The sequence below is a fragment of the Castor canadensis genome, chromosome 7, assembly GCF_047511655.1.
Source record: "Castor canadensis chromosome 7, mCasCan1.hap1v2, whole genome shotgun sequence".
NCBI classification, from domain to species: Eukaryota; Metazoa; Chordata; class Mammalia; order Rodentia; family Castoridae; genus Castor; species Castor canadensis.
This window is the reverse complement of record NC_133392.1, coordinates 9,775,618-9,797,119: the sequence shown is the minus strand read 5'-3', so window position 1 is coordinate 9,797,119 and position 21,502 is coordinate 9,775,618. Positions and strand designations below refer to the sequence as shown.

General features: G+C 47.2%; 2 protein-coding genes across 2 annotated transcripts in view; both read left to right on the top strand.

The window, feature by feature from the left end:
- Btbd16 (BTB domain containing 16) overlaps window positions 1-3,264 on the top strand; it is a 45,425-nt gene extending 42,161 nt beyond the window's left edge. Inside the window, exons 12-14 of the mRNA XM_074078158.1 lie at window positions 386-484; window positions 1,949-2,137; window positions 3,130-3,264. Of these exons, the coding sequence (XP_073934259.1) occupies window positions 386-484; window positions 1,949-2,137; window positions 3,130-3,198 (357 nt within the window). The 3' untranslated portion in view covers window positions 3,199-3,264. The remainder of the gene's footprint in view (window positions 1-385; window positions 485-1,948; window positions 2,138-3,129) is intronic.
- A 13,480-nt stretch (window positions 3,265-16,744) lies between these two features.
- Window positions 16,745-21,502, top strand: part of Plekha1 (pleckstrin homology domain containing A1) — a 78,564-nt gene continuing 73,806 nt past the window's right edge. Inside the window, exon 1 of the mRNA XM_074078155.1 lies at window positions 16,745-16,893. The gene's annotated coding sequence lies outside the window, so the exon portion shown is untranslated. The remainder of the gene's footprint in view (window positions 16,894-21,502) is intronic.

Here is a 21,502-nt window from a genome sequence, read left to right as displayed (position 1 = left end):
CTGTCATCCAAGAGATCCTCTGGGTCAGTGCCTGGATTGCAGAGACCCACCCAAGTGAGCACACAGTAGACCACAGTGGTCAGGATTTCTTACATGTCCCATGAGTACAGAACATCACTGAGGCCCACCCAGTTGGGACAAAATGTTTTGTTTCAAAGATCTGCAGACTACAGCCATCTAAGAACACACTTGACTCATTCTTTTCCCCACAAAAGAACATGCAGAGTGACAATCACAACAGTCAGTAGAAGTTAGTCTTTGTTACAGCAGTGACAATACTAATCAGTTACCTTTGTTGCCACTAGAATGAGTTTTGCTTTGTCCTCTTGCTTTCAATACTGAAGATTTTCCCTCTTCACTTTGTTGTTTGTTTTTCCCAACATAGGAGTCTACCACTTGTTCAAAAATAATTTCTATATATGGATTCTTCTTTGAGATAAGGGGAAATAAACATGGCACTACCTCTTACAGTTTTTCCATGCAGGTAAGAAAGATGGAGTACAGATAAGGTATGTCTCTGAAACAGTCATTTACAGTCAGTCAACTCATATTGGATTAATAATAACCAATTAATTATTATTAATTAATCATATGGACTGTGTTGTAAGTGCTGTTCACACTCATACCCACAATGCCATTTGGTCATTCCAACACCTCAGGAGGTAGGTATTGGTAGTAGATGGAGCTCTCAACCCTGAGTGACTTCTTGTTCATATGACCTCTACTGGATAAGCCAGGATTGAAGTCCCAATCTTCTGTGTTGAGAATCAATTCATGTTCAGTTTTTATGTGCTGGGTAACACTTGGCAGATGGTTGTTCTTCAATGGAGATGACATGCAGTGCCCACAAGTGGGAGAGGGGACAAACCTGTTGAGAGTGGCACAGCAAGGTGATGGGCGGGACACCTGAGGAACTAGGAAGATGGGTGACTTCTTAGTGCTCCTGCTAGACCCACAGGAGAGGCAGGAGAAAGTCATTTGAGGGCAGAGAGTTGCAGCATGGGCTGCCTGGTGAGATGCATGAGCTCGGGGAGTCCCACCTTTAAGATGGAGGGTACTAGGACCTCCCTCACTGGGTGGTGGTGAGTAATGAAAGTGTTAATTTACATGAAGGACTTTGAACAGAGCCTGGCATAGAAAGTGCTTTATGTATTTGTTTTTTCTTTTGTTTTTCTTGTTTGTTTCCTGGCATTGGGGATGACCCCAGAGCCTCATGCAGCTAAGTATGCACTCTACCACTGAGCTGCACCCCATGTTAGCAATGATGACAACCATGATGACGACAGTGGTGGTGATGTTTATGATGGCAAAGGACTGCTATGACCCACTTAGCATTTGCTCAGATGTCACTCTTCTTTAAATGGCATGCTCTCTGAAAAAACCATATCTTATTTATCCTTTTATTTCCACTGTAGTCACTGTACCTGGAACATAACAGAACCTTGACTGACTGGCTGACTGACTGACTGAATGAATGGATAAATGAATGAATGAATGAACCAATGATGAAATCTGTGTTTTAGTCCTAGCATTGCCACTACCTTCTAATGTAACCTGAACAAGTCAATTTTCCTTAGGCCTCCATTCTTGGTTTCCAGCCCCTCAGGTATTTCCCTACACAATGGATTTACTAGATGAAAGATGAATTTTGACCACCAGTCAAAGGCCATATGAATACTATGTTGGAGTTTTTAATTCCAGCAAAGCGGTATCAAAGCTAGACTTGATGCTATTTTGGCTAAATCCAAGTCCACTGGCCAGTGGTTTGTGTATGGTGAGGGTTCAAATGCTAGTGGACTCAGCAGTGGCCCTCAGAAAATGATGACATTTGGGAAATGTCCTCTTGCTGTTCACACACGTAAGACAGGTGGGTGTGGCATGAATCACATTTCACTAGCTCTGGTCAGCCCAGTCACAGGTCACCTAGGATGGGTCACTCTCTTTGCAGAGAATAAGACACACAGATTTGGAGTGCCCCTCTATGGTCTGTGAGCACAGTGCCATCAGCCTGAGAGCAGAGCGCCTGATGAAATACGAAATCAGAGCCCAGACCCTGGTGGACGGCAGGTGGCAGGAATTCAGGACAAACCAGATCACACAGAAGTTCGGGCTCCTCAGGCCATGCTGCAAAAGCCATGTGAGCATTTCCTTGCCTCTGTCTTTGCTTCTCTCTATTTCCTTTTTGCTCCTTTTCTCCCTTGCCTCTTTTTAGAGATCCCCAACTTCAAATTGCCAGTGATCTACCGAAGGAACTCAGTTTCTTAAGAAAATGCCTCCAAATAATGCTTAAGATAAACCTTCTAGAATGAGAAGTTGAATCAGATTACCTGATTTGAGTCACCCCAGATCCTTTTTTATAAGTTTTTGTGTAAAGGTGGGAGGCTCAGTAGGGGGGGCGGTGTACTTGCTACCAGCATCTCCACTTGTACCTATCAGTTCCCTCCAAATCCTGGCCCAGGTCACCCTCTACCCTCTGGCTAATCCAGGAAGGCAGAACTCATCTCCCTCAGTGGGCAGTGCTAGGATTCAAGCACACTGAGTGTCTGCCCTGGCTTCCAATAGCCATAACCCTGAAATGGCCAGAGAGCCCAGGAAGGACTCTTTGGGCTGTGAATTCAAGGAGCACTGGGGTCTCCCCTGCTGCTCTGCAGGGACTGAGACTGGGCTGTAAAGGAGTCCTTCTCAGTCCTTGTGGCACATCAGAATCACCCTGGCTCTTGGGACACTCTTGAGTCGAGACTACCCAGTCTAGAGACCAGGTATTCCCTGGAAGGGCCTGGGTTCATAAAAAGCTCCAGGTTACTTCCAGTGATGCTGGAAATCAGAATAGCAATTTCCTTTGCCGGGTGGAGGAAGGGGCTGAGACACTGGTGAGAAGGAGACTTCCTGTGATGGCTTTGCAGGCATACTTATTTTGTGTGCACTCTTGGGATTTGTGTGCTTCATTGTATTTTAAGCACACCCCAAATGCTAAGTTTACTTAAAACCCTTACCTAAGTGTTTCTGAAGTGCAGTCAGGGCCAGGAACCACTGGCTGATGCACTGGTCAGGCCTTCTTCTTCCTCCTTTTGCGGGACATAATTTGGGTTCTAAAAAGTCCCATTTGCTTTCTTTTGTTTCATATTTTAGGCCTTGAAAATCCAAACTGTGGGCACCCCAATCTATGTAAGTTTTGCTTTCATCTTTCCAGTATCTTGAAAGTTTCCAGAAGAATCTATGGGAACTCCCTACCTGTTTGCATAAAAGGAAATAAAATGACATTAAACAGGGAGTCCAGTGTTCAGCTGCCTGTCTAATGCCATGGTGCATTAGAGCTCTTGCCCACATTTGTGTCACTCGACTATGAAAGGAGCCAGAGCCCCAAGTCCACTTGCCATCCTTAGCCACAAAGTACCCTAAGTTCAACCTCTCGGGGTGTAATGGGAGCACCTTCATATCAACAGACTGCAGCTGAGAGCTTCATTACTTCCCTATGCCACAGCTCCACCTACTTCCCAGAACTATGCATCTGACAATTGTCTTGGCAACTTTGGCTCAGCCAGAACAAGAGGTAAGAAGGGAGGAAATAACAAGGCCCAGAGAGACTTTACTTACTTATTATTCCACCTTTTAAAATGGGACTTTGTCCATATTGCCTGTTGATTTTCTACTGCAGTGTAACAAAGTACTCTAAATGTAGCAACGTAAACTCACTGCATACTCATTGCTTCACAGTTTCCACACTAGAGGAATCCAGGCAGAGATTCACTGGATCTCAAACATCCACTTTAAGAGGCAGTCAGTCTATGTTCTCATCTGAGAATCCATGTCCAATTAATTCAGGTTGTTGGCAGGTTAACCTTCTTGCGGCTTTCTGACTGTGGGTCCCCGGGGCTACTGGCTGTTGGGGAAAGGTCACTCGGCTCCTAGTGGTCCCTGTATTCCCTATGGCTCTTTCAGACATTTCAAGGCATGGTTGTTGGCTTCTCCAAAACCAGCAAGAGAATTTCTCACTCTGATTCACTAAAACAGAATCCTATACAGTGTACCAGAATCACAAGAGTGACATCCCATACCCTTTGGCTCTTTCTCATTCTGTGGGCTAGAGTAAGTCATATGTTCCATTCATACCCACGGAGAGAGGCTTGTACAAAGGGTCATCACAGGGTGTGTGCACCACTATGTGTCACTTGTATTCTTTGGAAAAGTGATAGGGAGGTGACAAGGTGGGTAAATTTGGTCTAATTGTCACCTTAGAGTGGGACACAGGCTGATGGAGTCTCCTTCCCACCAGAGGAAACTGTGAGGAAGAAGGGCTGGGAAGGTGGAAAGGTGACCTGGGAGAAGAATCAGAGCAAAGGAGTTGCAATGGGAGCCTTTGCAGGTCTTCCCTCCTGTAAACCCTGTTTCCCATCTCCCTCACTGGTGCTCCTAGCCAGCAGCTAATCAATGGGGAGTGGTGATGGGAGATAGGAAGATAAGATGCCCAAACGAGCCCAGGCAGCTCTCATGCCTGGGCAAGGAGGGCATTTGCCTGCAGTGGCTTGTCTCCTCGTTGGCTCCCACTTGCTCTGGCACTTCTTTTTGCCACCTGACCTCTCTAATACCTACACCTGTCCTGTGTCTCTTGCTGCCAGCTTGGCTCATTCTCCCCCCATTTAGCTTCTTGAGTCTTGCTTTATCATGTGACCATTTCTTTGTGTTGTGTTGTGTTGTGTTGTGTTGTGTTGTGTTGTGTTGTGTTGTGCTGTATTGTATTATATTAATTATGCTTGCAACCTCCAGGATAGTTTGTTTTTCCAGGTTAGGATTGTTGGGTCTGGGGACTTAAAGGACAGATGAGTGAGTCAATATCCCATCCCCCATGGAGAGCACTATGGGCTCTGCACCCTAAGAGCTCATAAATCTGCATTCCTGCACCCTGAGGAGGAGATACAGGGTCTCATAAATCTGCCACAGGGCTGGTAAACAGAATGCTCTCAAGGTTGTTGTTGCCCCCCATAAGGGGCAAACAGAACAGCTCATCTAAGAGAGCCCATGGGTGTGAATCCATGGGCAATGGAAAGAACCCACCTAACCCTTACCCTAACCCAGAGTTAAAGTTCTATAAAAAACTCCAGCCTTCACCTGAGCAGGGAGCCACCAGTTTCCGGGCTCTGCTGCACTGCTCCAGCTATAGCCTTTCCTTTCTCTCTAATAAGTCCTACTTTGTGCACCGGCCTTGTCTCACGAGTTAATCAGCTGCCTCATGAGCCAGTTCTCTGCCTCTGAAGGCAAGAACACTTGACACTGGCCCGCAACATTTCACCCTCTGGCACATAACATTTCTGGTGACCACGTGAAGGGACATCTCTCTAAGACCAAGATCGGTAAGATTGAGGGCCAAATCAGCAGGAGCTTGCCTAAGGTGCCACCGTGAGTCTCCTGCAAGCCGAGGCCGAGCCCAGGGTTGATTCGGGTCCGCCTTATGCTGCATTGGAAGAGACCTGTCTGTTTTTGACACCTGGCAATCTTCTTCTCCCATCTGTTGATATCTGCCTTTGGCAGCGACCTGAGGGTAGAGATTTAGTGTGGCTGACAGTGTTCCAGTACCTCTTAGTCAGAAAGACCTGAAAGCACACCTAGTCATTAATCCCTCAAGTGTGTATCCACTCTCTTGGCTCTGTTCCCCCTCCCCAACCTAGGATGTCAGATTGCCCCTTCTGCCCCTGCCAGAAGCAGCAGACATTCTTTTACTCACACACTCCCTTCCCTGGTCCTGCCACCATATTGGTCTCTGTCCGCCTTCCCCTCCCTGTGCTTACTGGGACCCTGGCCTCCCATGGGGAACTTGTACCATAGTTCTTATGACTTTCTTGTGTTACTCCCACACCTGGTTTGTCATGCCCCTTAGTCCACACAAGCTTTAAATTGGCTGCTGGGCACCAGCGGAGGCAAAGGTGCTTCATGAAACTGTGGCCCTAGGGGTGGACCCAGCAGGGGTGAGGACTGACATGGGCCTCTGTACCACACGTGCACCCAAACCCCACCCTTCAGGTGTGGCCTCCACCTCAGCCAAGATTATCCATGAGAAGGTCCTGGCTGGTATCCAGAGCCGTTGCCACCGCCAGCTGAACAGTGGTAACCACAACCCACTACCACTCCCCCAAAAAGAGATGAGAAGGGAAATAAATGCACATGTGCACATGCAGGAGGAGGAGCAGCAGGCCGCAGAGGGGGACCTGGTGGGGTTGAGGACTGACACAGGCCTCCCACTGTGCCACACCCACACAGGGAGGAGGGAAAAGCACAAGCATGCATGGGGATGCTAGCCCGTTCCGCCCACCACAGCTAAGGCAATCCATAAAAAGGGCCTTGCACACATCCAAAGCCACTGGCCATACACAGTGGTGACTGTGACCCACCGCCACCCCCCCAAAAAGGGATGAGAGGAAAAATAAACGCATGCAGGCGTGCATACATGGCGGGGGAGGAGGGACAGGCCATGGGCAGGCCTGGTTGGACAGGGTCACTTGCCCCATTTCATGCCCGAACCTGACCAGCTCAGTCAGTCCTTGGAGCCAATTCTTGTCTTAAAGTTATGGTCCCCAAAAAGCACTAATGTAACCTTCTGGGAACAGCAAAAATGGATGTTTCTGGACGTCATTTAAACCTTCCTACACTCTTGGTGAACATAAAAAATTTTCCTCCAAATATTGACACTAGTTGTCCCTTTGTGGCACTGTGATTGCCCTGGGACCCCCTTCTGAATGCCCATCTCTGACTTTACAGGCACCTCTCCAGGTGATGCATCCTTTTATAAGAAAAGGCTGCCTGCTTTTGGCAATATAAGGCTAAAAGGCAGGATCCTAGAGGTTTTTCACTGCATAGGTAAGGGTGGCTGCAGTCCTACCAGTCACTACATTTCCTTCCGTCATGGCCACAGACGGCAGAAGGAAGTCATGAGACAGGGACACTTGCTCTCGTCAGGGTGATCCCCAGTTGGGACATGGACAAAAGGGGAGTCTGACAAGTTCTTCTAGATGGGACCTGCCCCTTCCAGTCTTCCAGCCTCAGTACCCAAGCAGTCTCTGTTGGCCTGTCTACTGATCCTAATAATCTCAAAAAACAAAACAAAACCAAAAAACCATCATATTTCTTTGTACTGAGTCCTGGACCTAATATCCCTTGGGTGACCAAGAGAAGTGGCCTTCAGAGGGCTTCTTAAATTATAATACCGTACTCCAATTAGACCTTTTCTGTAAAAGGGAAGAAAAGTGGACTGAGTTTCCCTATATGCAGCTTTTATCTCTAGAACCACCCAGAATAGCTCCATAATTGCTATGTAGATACTCAAACACTGGCTGTTCTTTGTTAGCCACAGGATAAACATGGGGAAGGAGGACCAAAAACAGCCCCTTATCAGTGACAAGGCCCCCATCCCTACTGCTCCCTCTACAGCTTCACCCTCTGCCCCGCCTTCTAAACCACTCCAATATTCAGAACCTCCTAATGGGTGTTTCCCCCTTCAACAGGCAGTGGTAAAAAGAGGGCGAGTCTATGTCCCTTCCAGTTATCAGATCTAAGGGAGATTAAAAAGGATCTGGGTAGCTCTACTGATGCCCCAGACCAATATATCCAGGCCTTTATTTCTGTGATCCAAACCTTTGAATTGGAATGGAAGGCTCCTTGACCAGACTCTTTCCTCATTAGAAAAGCAACAGGTCCCAGCTCAGGCTACTCAAGTTGAAGCTGATTTCCATCTACAATGACCCCCAATACCTATAACACCTGGAAATGAGGGAATAAATATGCCCATGCCCACAGAGGCACAGGCAGTCCCCTTGGCAGAGCCACATTGGGATCAAAATGATAAGGGGCATGAATGGCATTGACATCACTTCATCCATCTTATAATAGAAGGGCTAAAAAAGGACAAAGTTAAAACTCAAAACTATTTCCAGGTAACTATAGTACAACAAGGCCCTGATGAAAACCCCCTTACCTTTCTACAGCATCTTAAGGATGCTGTCCAAAAGCATACCACAGTGGACCCAGAGTTACAGGTGGGAGAGGTTCTCCTCAAAGATAAATTTCTTATTCAGTCAGCCCCAGATATCCTTAGAAAACTCCAAAAGTCTGTGGCCAAAGGGGAAAAGTCATTGGGACCAACTAGTACAACTAGCCACGTCTGTATACGAAAACCAGGATGTCACTAGAAAGAAAAGAATAAAAGACACCATGACCTAATAGCAGCTCTCAGGGAGGGCCCCACCTCATGGGGGCCTACATCCTGAGCTGGCTACCATTGTGGACGGGAGGAGCACTTCCACAGGGAACACCTAAAAGGGGGACAGCCCGGGAGACAGCCCCACCCCCAGCCGGGACCCTGCCTTCTCTGCAAAGGTAACCACTGGAGGTCTAAGTGCCCCCATCTCCAGATGGAAGGCGGGGTGCCACCTCCTATAGATTGATGGGTCCTGGGCCTCCTGTCCAGGATCCACTTCTTAACATCAATGTTGAGCCTTGGGGGAGCCATAATGGTAGGAAGCAAAACGTCATTTTCCTCCTAGACAGTGGAGCCCATTTCTCTGTTTTACCTTTCTCTCCTGGTCCCTGGTCCAATGACAAGGTTATCATTCTGGCCAAATCTGGTCAGCCCCTAGAGTGCTAGTTTACTCTGGCCTGCTCTTGGGGAGGCCTCCATTTCTGTCACTCTTTCCTCATAGTTCCTGAGACTCCAGTGCCCCTGCTGGGATGGGATTTACTATCTCAACTAAGGGCTCAAATCCTCCTCCCCCCTGCAACTATCTCTGTTGCCCCCTCCTTCAGGAACAAGTAGATCCCATAGTGTGGACTGATGGAATGACTGTAGGGCAAGCCAAAACAGCCCTCCTGATTCAAATAAGACTTAAAGATCCCTCACAGTTTCCACATCAAAAACAGTATCCCCTCAAGCCTGAGGGATGACAAGGCCTCTACCTATCAGAAATTCCTTAAAAAAAAAAAAAGGGCCACTAATCAGTTGCTCCAGCCCCTACAATTCTCCTATTCTTGCTGTTCAAAAAAGACCAGATAATTAAAAACTTGTTCAAGACCTCTGGCTCATTAATGAAGCAGTCATTCCCCTCCACCGGATTGTTCCCAGTCCCTATTCTCTATTGGCTCAAATACCCTCAAAAGCCCAACATAACTCTTATAGATTTAAAGGATGCTTTCTTTTACATTCCTCTACATCCTGACAGTCAGCCTCTGTTTGCCTTTAAAGTTCCCACTAACCCCTCACAACAGTGACTTAGACAATTCACGGTCCTTCTAAAAAAAACATGGAGCTGGGCTCCATGGGCACTACATCTAGCTGGCCCTTTTTATGCTCCTTCTAATACTCCTATTTGGGCCTTGTATAATAAATGATCTCTCCAGATTCATATCTCAGCAGGTCCAATGGATCAAATTCCAGCTCTTAGTCAAGGAATACTCACCTCTGCCTACGTGTGAGCCCTCCATCCAGTTCTATCGGGGGCCTCTGGAGACTACACGGGTCAACCCCTGAGACAAGTACCACCACACCTACCCCCCATCGCCCCATTGTCAGCAGGAATCAGATTGATGAGTCATCGCCTCTCTCCCCAACAGCAGTTGGGTACTTGTCTCAGAGGGGGACTTGTTGGGTCTGGGGACAGATGAGTGAGTCACTATCCCATCCCCCATGGAGAGCACTATGGGCCCTGCACCCTAAGGAGCTCATAAATATGCATTCCTGCACTCTGAGGAGGAGATACAGGTTCTCATAAATCTGCCACAGGGCCAATAAACAGAATGCTCTCAAGGTTGTTCCCCACCGCCCCCAAAAGGGGCAAACAACTACCTCATCTAAGAGAGCCTGTGCATGCGAATCCATGGCCAATGGAAAGAACTCACTTAACCCATACCCTAACCCAGAGTTAAAGCATCCACAAAAAGCCCCAGCCTTCATCTGAGCAGGGAGCCACCAGTTTCTGGGCTCTGCTGCACTGCTCCAGCTGTAGCCTTTCCCTTCTCTCTAATAAATCCTATTTTGGATACTGGCCTTGTCTCATGGTCAATCAGCTGCCTCACAAGCCAGTTCTCTGGCCTGTGAAGGCAAGGACCCTTGATACCAGCCCACAACATTTCATATTGGCACATAACAGGATCTTGTAGAAAGGCTCTGGTGACTTGGAGATGAAGTTCAGTGGGGTTGAGACTGGGGTGAGCCTACGTGCTCAGGTACAAAATCTATGCAGCGTCAAGATACTTCAGTAACCAGACAAATAATATTTCAATACAGTATCTTAAAAAAAAAAAAAAAAAACAAGACCAGTGTAAAAAAACCCCGCTATTAAGTAGTTGGATAAATTGTCATGAGGTGAGCACACCCATGTGACCAGCACTCAGATCAAAACCAAACAGAACATGGTCCTGCCCCAACTGCCCCCTTGAAGGTACCCTCCATCCATCCCCATGCAGACATTCTCTGGACTCCCCTCACCACTAGCTACCTTGGTTACTGAGTGAATAGTTTACAAACTCAACCATGCCTCATGCACTCCTCAGGGCTGCTTTGATTCACCACCTCATTTGAGCAACTCCCTCATATTGTTGTAGGGAGCTGTAGGCAATTTTCAGATACACATTGTACTTTAATTTATTTTTAAAAAGTGAACATTACTTCTATCAAGTAATAAAGAGATTGTTGAAGAAAAATGTAAAGAAGAAAGTAAAATAAAAGGGACTGTATCACTGAGGACCTTGGGAGGTGACCCTCTGGCATCATTTTGTATGATTTTTGGGTGCACTTAGAGTTTTCTAATACTTGTTTCTAATATTTCATGCTTCCCTGGGTTCTGATCTCTCTCTCTCTCTCTCTCTCTCTCTCTCTCTCTCTCTCTCTCTCTCTCCTTCCATTGCTGGGGATCAACTTAGGACCTTGTTCATGCCAGGCAAGTACTCTTCCACTGAGCTACACCCCAGGCCCTGTTCTCTTTCAAGGGTTCAATGGGATGGTTTCTTTAATCAGTAGCACAGTGCTTGCCTTACTTCAAAATGGACTAATTGTGCAACATCAGAAAATCCCATCTGTGAATGTCCCTTCCTTGTCTATATGAAGGGCATAAACCTGTCTCTCTGCCTCCTCTCAGATCTGTACAGAATGGCCCTTGTTGGACCAGCCTATATGCAGACATCTGGGCTCTTAGTACTACCTATGCTAGATGAAGTGTAGCCTTGGAGCATGACACTCCAGTTCTATAGGATAATGGGGGTGACAGCTAAAAAAAAGTCTGAAAAACATCTCTGCATCACTGAAATGTGAATGATTGCTGACCTTCCTAGTTACTTCCTAGGAAAGTAACTGTTAGGTACTTGGTGTATACAAGCCCATGCCTCAGGAGTTTGCAAGGGTGGGAGAAATGTGCAAAGCAACAATGCTGAAAATGTATCCTAAGAGTGAGGCAGGCTGGTCATGAGGAAAGACTCAACCCTCCTCAAAAAAAGCTCACTCCATGCTAAATGCCTCCTGGTCCTCAGACATCTCCTCCCTCCTCCATTTGATCTCTCAGGTAAAGCCCTCTACTTAAGACCTTATGAATATTGGTCACCTCTCATATATACAATGAAAAACCTGGGAATGACCACAATAAGCCCATGCACAGAGCACTCCATGTTCTGTAACAAGACCTTGTCAATCAAACCTGTCAATCACCGTAACCCCTCCTGCAAAGACGCCCAGATTTTTCCCACCCTTACATTTGCCCTTACAACTTACAAATTGCGCTTTGATCAAAGATGGGGACCTCTGTGCCATCAGGCCAGAGCCCACCACTCTTTCTTTTATGGTGCCTTATACTTTCCTTTCCTTTCAATAAACCTTTACTGCTGCTTTGTAATCTGTGTCTCTTGTCCAGTTCTTTGTTTGAGAGTTGCAAGGACATAAGAGACCACTACCAGCAACAACAGGGACAGTAAGACTATGAGAGACCCAAGAGGTGGGACACAGGAGGAAGACAATCCCAAAACAGACAGGACAAGGGCCTGCAGGGTAGGGCTGCATACCTCCCTCCTGACCCAGCACCAGGACAGCACAAGAGGCAGCAAGACTTGGGGTGACAGGGAGAGGGCCCTTTGACATCATTTTTTCCTCCTCTTTGTACAAAAGGGGAAACTGAGCCACGTGTCAGTGGCTCACATTTGTAATCCTAGCTACTCAGGAGGCAGAGATCAGGAGGATCATGGTTTGAAACCAGCCCGGGAAAATAGTTTGCAAGACCCTATCTTGAAAAAAACCCTTCACAAAAATAGGGCTGGTGGAGTGGCTCAAGGTGAAAGCCCTGAGTTCAAGCCCCAGTACCACAAAAAGGGAGGGGGCGGAAACTGAGGCACAGGAATCTGGAGTGACAATTCTGGTTGGAAAATGCTTTCTAGACACCTCTAACAGGCACTCAGCACACACACCATCTCACTGAATTCTTTCAATCCCTCAGGAGGCAGGTATATTTTCCACATCTGCTAAGAGAAGAAGCTGGTAGTGGCCCGGCCACAGGTCAGTCTGTTTTTATTTCCTGCATGGCCAGCTGAGAAGAGGTGAAATGGTTTTGGGTGCTTAATTCAAGTATTTATTGAGCATCTGCTGTCCACAAGACAGAAACGTGCAGAGCACCTGCACAGGCAAGTCCACACTGTGCGGGGTGCTGTCACATGGACTCTCATAGATTCCATGGGGGGCAGTGGGAGGAATTGAGGGTGTTCTCACTGAGGAGGTGGCACATAAATGTTCCCGGAAGGATGGGCAGTGTCCTTGCAGGTGAGGATGAAGATGGGAGGGAAACCATACACAAGTGATGGTCATACATTGGCGAGCAGCTGGTTTCCAGGCCCAGGGCTCTTGGACTAAAGGTGCATCAGGAACCCCGACCTCATGTGAAGGTAGACCTTGGGCTGACCGAGGGGCTGATCTTGCAGTCTGACACCCGAAACCTGCACTTTAATAGGCTTCCTGAGGGATCCTGCAGCAGGAGTTTTGTGAATCACCCCAGAAAGGCCACCAGTCTGGATGCGTTGGATCCACAGCAGGATTTCTTGCTGTGCTGGGTACACTCATTTGTCTTCTTTACCCAGTGCTAAAAAATGCAAGCAACAACAAACCTGCTATTGTAAAAATAAGCCTCCAAATTTCCTTGAATATGAAATAAACGGAATTTTAATAATGAGGGACCTCCTGTAGGGGCCTCATTATTTGTTGTAATGCTGAGAAAACATCCTTCTCCACTAGAGGCCGCAGTCCACTGCACAAAATGGGAACCAGAATTTCACTGGCTGAAATTTGCAACCTTAAAAACTGATCTGGCAGCACCATTTCTCCTTGCTTAGTGGTTGAAAGTGAAATTGGTACATCCTGGATGATGGCTGCATATCCAGACTGAACGTCACAAAATCTCTGAACTTGGAAAGCGTAAGTCATGAAATAAAACTGTTTACAGATGAGAGTTTCATAGACTAGAATTTTGAGAGACACAGTCACAATGCCGGAAGCAGTGGCCATCAGTGCTGGACAATGAAACATTTTATGTGTGCCATCTCTGAAATCTCTCTGTTTGCTCCTCCCATACCTCACTCCCAGACACTCCACTTCAGTCAAGTTGGCCCAGGATTCACTCTGTGTATGGCAACTGTAGGATTCTAGATTGGGCTGACCCTTAGCTCTACTCCTTCATAGCTGTGTGGCCCTGGGCAGACGTCTAACCTCTCTGAGCTTAATCTGAAACTGACAATCAAACTGGTTTAAGTACTAGAGAAGTTGATGTAATTTGTAAAGCACCTAACATATAATAAGCACTTAATACAGTTAATTCCTGCCCCTCACTCATTCCTTAGAGTAATTTAGCATTCAGTAAAGGTCCAGATGGGTGCTGTGTAGGCTTAGACAAAGTCCTTTTTCTCTGGACCTGCTTCCTCTTATGCAGAATGAGAAGGATGGACCAGATTCTCTCTGTAGGTGTTTCCAGCTGCAATCACAGATCCCAATTCTGAGAGTGGAAGAGCAGAGTGACCAGATGAGCCTGCAAACCAGGAAGAATCAGCCAGGAAGTGAACCATGTCTTATTTTCCCATCGGCTCATCAGAACAAGAGTGCATTAGAAAGTAAAAGACTCTATCTTCTCTCTTTTTAGAGGTTTTGCATCCTGGAGACCAATGCATTTTGCAGTGTGGGGAGAAGTGAAGACATTCTTGCCCTTAGGATAAGAAGGGAAGTTCTGGCCTTGCAAGCTGTTAGGGGTAAGTGTGGGCTTCCTGGTGCAAGTGGGCCCCACTTGCACAAAGGGGGATAGGTGTGGAATATGGTAGAGCGTGGCTCATGAGCTCAAGGACTTGAAAGCTGAGGGTGAGTGGAGAAAGAAGTTCTCCCATAAGAGACAGAAATGGGACCAACAGAGTGAGGAAGACCTGAGGGCGGTGTGGGCCAATGGAACTTTCTGTGATGATGGAAATGTCCCATATCTGCCCTGCCAGTTATGCTAGTCGCCACGGATGTGTGGCCACTGAGAGTGTGAAATGTGACTAGTGCAACAGAGAAATTAAGTTTGTAGTTTTATTTCATCTAACTGATTGCAAATTTAAGTAGCCACAGTGCAGGTAGAAGGAGCAGGATGACAGAGGGCCCAGCGTGGGACACAGACTAGTCCTTCCTGATTCTGCAGACTCTCCAGGGTCTGAACTTCTCCGTCTTTTGCCAGGGAGAGGCAAAAGTGGAGCATCAGCAGCCAGCCATGCCTGAGGCTAGCCTGTGGCCACCCCCAAAATTTGCCTGGACTGCTGGCAAAAGGCCACTCCAGGAGCTGCTGTGTTGGGGAAAAGGAAGGTTCTAAGGCCAGGGAAACAGAACTCAGCTCTGTATCATGGGGCAGGGTGGGGGTGGTATCACCATCGTTACTCTGTGCCTTCTATTCTCACTATTTAAATTTAAACACATTCCAATGAAATGCAAATTCAAAAACTTCATTTCCTGGTTACATGGGCCACATTTTAAGCCCTCAGTGGGCACCCATGACTAACGGCTACTGTAGAGCAGGGCAGATATAAGACAAAAGGTGACGTCGCTCCTCTCTGAGACTTTGAGCTTCATGACTTTGACTTACGTGACCTTTGCGTGTTTATTCCTTGGTTCCTTTCATTCTACCAATCCATGTGAGCTGCTACTATGGGCCAGGCTATGGATTTAGGGTTCAAAAGTGAGTAAAATAAGGAGTTCTGCCATTGTGGAGCCACAGTGCTGGAGAAAGACAACTGTTAATGGAATAATTGCACTGAAGGATGCCTGAGTGTCCTGATGAGAGGGCAGCTCTGAGGACATAAAGTAAAGAAAGCTGTCCCAGACAGCCATAGGGAGTTCAAAGTCCCGTGCAGGGACCTCCCTGGGGACAACAGTGGCTAAGCACTGAAGTACGAGTGGGAATCAGAATGGGCTTAGGTGAGAATGTAGGGAAATTGGATCCACTGCTAGTTGGAGTATTATTCAGCCTTAAAAAGGAAGCAAGGGGGCTCAATGACAGAGCACGTGTTGATCATATGAAATGCTTTTAATTCCCAGGAAAAAAGGATTGACCTATTCTACATTGATAAAGAAATCCTGAAAATATACTGAATACACAAAATCATATTTTATATAATTCCACTCATAGGAAATGTCCAGAGGAGGGAACTCTCCAGACAGAAGCAAATTAGAGTTGTATTGGGGTTGGGGAAAGAGGGGAGAGGGAGACAAGTGGTGAGAACTAGGAGAACAGAGTTTGCGTTTGAGGCGATGAAAATACTCTGAAACCATAAATTCACAACTCCGGATGCGCTGACACCACCGAACTGTGCATGTGAGTGAATGAATTGGGATCAGTGCATGGATTCTACCACAATAAAGCTGCTGCGGAAAAAAAAAGAGGAGGATGTTGGGAGCTCAGGAGAAAATTCTAACCCAGATGACAATGCATGCAGGGGAGCCTGGTGCATTCAAAACACAGAAGCCTATGTAGTCAGGGCTGGCAGAGCCAGTGACTGGAATCTCTTGGGCCAGGAAGGCGCTAGGATTGGTTTCTCTCTTGAGAACAATAAGTCTTCAAGAGTTTTAAGCCTTGGTCTGCACTTATGAAACTTGAACTTTGAATAATATGCACAAAAGAAGTGCAGGGGGAAGAGTGGGAGTGAGCAGCACCAAGAGGCATGGGGGTTGGGGAGATCTGAACACAGGTAAGGTAAGCTGGGACAGGAGAGACAGCTGTAGGGCAGATGTGAAGTGAACAAGCTGTGATAGATTCAAAGTCAACAATGGGAAGAAGACCAGAGAAGGAAAAAACGGAGTCCAAATGAGTGGCCCAGTTAGCTCTGGACACCCTTTGGCTCAGTCCAAAGTGAGGGAGGAGCCCTCACTTCCCTGCAAGATCCTTTAGCTTGCTCTTGTCACAGGAGTGTGACTGTGGCCACTTAGGAACAGAATGCCTCTCTGCTATCACGTATTGCACGCACTCTTCCAGAAGTGGTTGCACCAGGCTGTGTGAAGGTAACTATTCCAGAAATACATTGGCTGATGGCAGGATCAGCTGAGGCAGAGAGCAGCATTTCTGAGGCCAGTGTGGCTTCATCTGTTGGCCCTGAGTCCATGCCATGAGCTCTTCTGCTCCACCCCATCCACAGGTGGAGTCTGTTTTCATGCCCTCTTGAGTCTGAGCTGCCAGAGGCTGGCTTTGGCCAATAGGTGTGAGGGAAGTACTAATGCATGAAGTCCAGGAGTTTGGACTTGAGAGGGAAGAATTGCAACTTCTGCTTGTCCTCGAGGAGCCCTGTGACCACACAGTGCCTGCTGGAGGCTGAGAGGTCACGCAGAGGACAACGAAGGCCTCAGCCCAACCACCAGCACCAGCTGCCAGACATGTGAGTAAGGCCATCTGTAACTTTCCAGACCAGCCACCTCCAATGGAGTGTGATTCCAGGAGAAACCCAGCAAAAGATTTCTCCAGCCAACACAGAGTCATAAATAATTCATTGTTGTTTTAAGCTAATAAGTTTTGGCGTGTTTTACTATTCAGCAGAGATAACTGAAATATGTACTCTTTTGATTAATAAAATTTATTTTAGGAATTTATACCAGTAAAAACAAAATCAAGAAAAGAGCTGTGGCATTAGCTACAATGGCGTTCCTTGCACCATTGTTTATAATACAAAATATCACTTCAGTCTTGGATATCTGACAGAAGGAATTAGACAGAATGGGGTATTTCTGTACATCAGGCAACAATTAAAGTTACCACTGGTACATTCTAGTGGTAATAGTTCCAGAATATACTGTTAATTGGAAAAAGAAAACACATCTTAAAGTATATAATTATGATCCCATTATGTTGCTTTAAATATATTTCAATGTAAAATGGATGGGTCCAAAGGCACGTACAACTTCAGTTTGATATTGAAAGTGCTCTCTAAATGGGTGTGACAGTTTTTCTTCCCACCGCAGTGAGGACCTTCCTGCTTCTGTATGTCCCAGTCACTTCTCTCCAGCCCTACCACCATGGGGGCAGACCCCTCTCCTAATGCATTTGACAGGCAGGTCAGTCCACTCTCTAAGCTGGTGTGAGTCAAAGCAAAAGTGGCTTCCACCTTCATTTCACTTACCAGGATTTCCTGGTCCCCTGGTCACCCAGAGACGCCTTTCCTTGACCTATTTCTCACTACCCTCAAGAGACCTGATGGCCCCTGGGCTCCTGAAGGAGAAGGAAACTTCCTGTAGCACCATGAACAACAGCAGGAAGCCATGCATGGAGGGCAGCACAGGATGACAGCTTGGGAGCAGGGCTGTCAGGAGTGTATCAGGAAGGGCTCAGTGGAGCCTGAGCACAGCGATTACGTTCTCTTTAATCTCCACAACGCTGAACAGCTCTGCATGAGTCACCCCACATCTCACTGCAGCCCAGGCAGCTTTGATTCCAGCAGGTGCAACTGTTCATTCACATGCCCTTGAGGTGCCCAGGAAGTGCATAATGCTTGTTGGTCCCCTGTAGCACCAATTAAGGTTGAATCAACAGCGCCTTAGTTAAAACAAGTAAATATTGATCAGAGAGTCTTTTTTGGCTGACTCAGTGCCAAAGAGATAAGACCCTATTTCTTTCCCCTTTTCCTGGCTGTTGGATCAGGCCACAGGTCCCTGGGATACAAGACAGCTCCTTAAGGAACAGGAAGGTTATTAACTCATGAGTTATTTAAGAAAATCATTGACCAAACGGCTGAGAGAGTGCTGGGCAAGCAACCCTTGGACTTCCATAAAGGCTGGGACAGGGAGGGACAATTGGACCCAGCTGTGGCCTGCTTGACTTCTTTCTTCGAATGTGGGTCACTTCTTGAACTAGGACAGCCTGCAGGTGTTCCCTTTGTACTCAGACAAACACTCAGCTCCTAACCCTTGAAAGAAGGCAGCAGAAACAAAGGCCTGCTTATGGCTTGTTGGAGGGGCAGCAAGTGGGAGGGAGGGAGGCAGCAGGCCTTTTTGGTGTTACAGTGACTTGTCCCCCTCTTGCTCTGTGACTACTCGGTGTATTCTGCTGTCACTTCCCTGCCACTTTCTGACCGAGCCTCAGTTTCTGATCCTCAGAGTCACTGTGAAGACAGAATGAAGGGATGAATGGGGACCTATGGTAGTCAGAATACCCATGTCCTAATTCCCAGAACCTGTGAGTGTTGCCTTATACAACAAATAGGTCTCTGCTGATATGATTATATCAAGATTCTTGAGAAGGGGAGATTATTCTGGATTATCCAGGTGTACCTGATATGAGAGCAAGGATTTTTATAAGAGGGAGGCAGGAGACCAGAGAGATAGGAGATGATGACATAACAGGCAGAAATGCAGTAATGTGACCACAAGCCAGGGAATGTAGGCCATACCTAGAAGCTTCAAGAGGAAAGAAAAGGATTCTCCCCTAGAGGCTTCAGAAGGAACCAGCCCTGCCAATATCTTGACTTTAACCTAGTGACTCTGATTTCAAGATCTTCTGATCTCCAAAAACTGTAAGAGAATGAATGTGTGTTGTTTTAAGCCACCAAGTGATGGTAATTTGTTACAGCAGCTGCAGGTAACTGATACAGGCTGCAAAGTGCTGTGAAAATAGAAGGTTTTGCTGTCATGTGGCCAGATCCAGTGATACAGAGAAACCAGAGGTGTGGGTGTGTCTAAAGAGCCAGCCAGGTGTCAGCCTGCAGGTGTCCATTTGCTAGAGCTCATTCTCAGGGGTAAAGGTGCCTCCAGGAAGGGCTGTGAGTGACTGTGTGGTTGGGCTGTGTTTCCTGCCTAACCTGGCCTCGTCACCAGACTGGAGCCCCAGCCCCAGTGTGGAGCAGCTCTGTGGGCAGAGCTGAGAATTGTTTTCCTAGGGACTCTTACAGCTTCATGGGTACAAGCTGTGCTGCTTTGCCAACCAGGTGACATGGGAGGACACAAAAGGGGCCCCATTCCCACACACAACACAGCCTGGGTACAGCCTGGTGAACATTGTTTGGCATATTCTGTACACTGAAGGCTCTGTGTCAAGACCAGTGGCAGACCCCATCCTTGGTCACTGCCCAGGTGGCCATGGAGAAACACTACCCTGAAGGCAGCCGGCACCACCAAGAGAAACAACTTCTCTTGCAGCTCCTTCCAAACAACTAATAAGGGTACTACATAGCAGGGTAAACAGGCCCTTGACATTCGCATACTCAGGTATACGCCTACCAGTGAGGCCTTGACACCCTCAGGCCTCTTCAGGGCATGAGTGTGGGTGCCCACCAAAATTTCTCTCTGGGACACCTGTTCCTTACAGATCCACTGACCTGAAGGATCAGCACAGTTGTGACCATACCTTACCCTTTGCAAAGAATAGCTTGTTCACAAGCACTCAATGTGTGATTGTATAAGAGGAAGGCTCTCCAGTTCTCATCCCTCTTCCTCTGTCTCACGCATTGTGGGAGTACCTGGAGCTAGAAGATGCTGTGGCAAGGTGAGCGCTCCATGCCACCAGGGTGCTCATTCTGTCTCTTCCCTCCTTGGTTTTCTTCCTGCTGCTTGCCAGCCTGGGTGAAGCTTGCTTATTGTTGGCTTGCTCATTCCAGCAGGGGCTTTGGCTGTTTGCCTGGGGAATGTGTATATTCATAGTGCCGTACAGCACACAGCAGTGCTCAAAGACTGCCTAATTAATTAGCCAATGCCCCCAGCATCGTGACTGAACCTAGGGGTGGAGGCTTGAGACGAGAAAGCCACATGCAGTCTATCTCTCAGACCACGGCTCGCTGGGCTGGAAAATCTCCCAAACTAGCCAAGCAGAAGAGATGCAGGAAGCCCATAAAGGGATTTTTCCATTTTGGCAGCTGAGGGGGTCAGTGGAAAGCTCCAGAAAAGCCCACCTGATGCTCCTGCCAGAAAACAGAGTACTCTTCCCTACGGGTGCTGGCAACCTCTTTTGGTATCTGTCTATTCCCTCTTTCTCTCTCTTGGCCTTATTTTGTGACCTTGGCACAAGACCACATCTTCCCATCTTGCCCTTGACCTGCCCCTTGTCCCTTCTTTCTCTTGATTGCTCCAAGCCTGAGTGAAGGATCCTTAGGAAAGTTCCTCATGGTTGCCCCAGTGCTTGGGAAAATGTCTAAAACAGATCTAAGCATCACCATAAGTTTTCCTCTAAACACTCTTCTTGGGATGGGATGTCCTAAGTCATTCTAGAATTTCAAATGTTGTAGTGCCAAGGGTGGGGAGAAGAGGATTTGCAGAGAAAGAGACAGAGAACTTCTTTGTTTACACAAGGCTTGTCTTCTTGAAGTAAGTCCTCCAAGTCCCCAAAATTCTTGATCTCTGAGCCACTCACAGCCTTCAAAGACAATGTTTGTATATGATGGGAACCAATTTTTCACCCAATCCATCTCAGAATGACACGTCTGTGAAATATAAGTAACTAGAAAAACAAGGTCTAAAATACAATCACCAATCAGGCATTTGCAAGTGGCAACATCAGAACACTGCAACTGCTTGTCAAGGCTTAGTCTCCATTTCTGCAAGCATCAATTGAGGACAAATAATAAATGCTTGGGCCCTGGTACCAGCCACAAAGCACACTTGCGGGGCATGACATAGATCAGTGGACAGATGCTCATTTGTTCAAGGCTAATCCAAGTGTTCTTATTCTTTGGTATATGAATCTGTAGCCAAAGACGTTCTCAACAGACAAGGGGAAAGAAAACTCTGCTGGATTACTACCCACTCTGGTCTTCTGGGAAAAAGCAAGCTCCTTCCACCAAAAAGACAGTCACCAAAGCCACCCACTGACTTTCTGCCAGGAGGCAGAAATGGCCTCATTGGGTCATCCAGGATGGTCAAGAAAGGGAAGGAGCTACACTCAGGTGTTGAGGAAAGATTGGAGGTAGAGTTGACTCAGGGACTGTGAACATGGCCCTGTCTCTCCACCTGTCCTAGCAGTGATGCTGGCGCGCGCAAGAAGATTCCTTACTGGACATGAGCTCT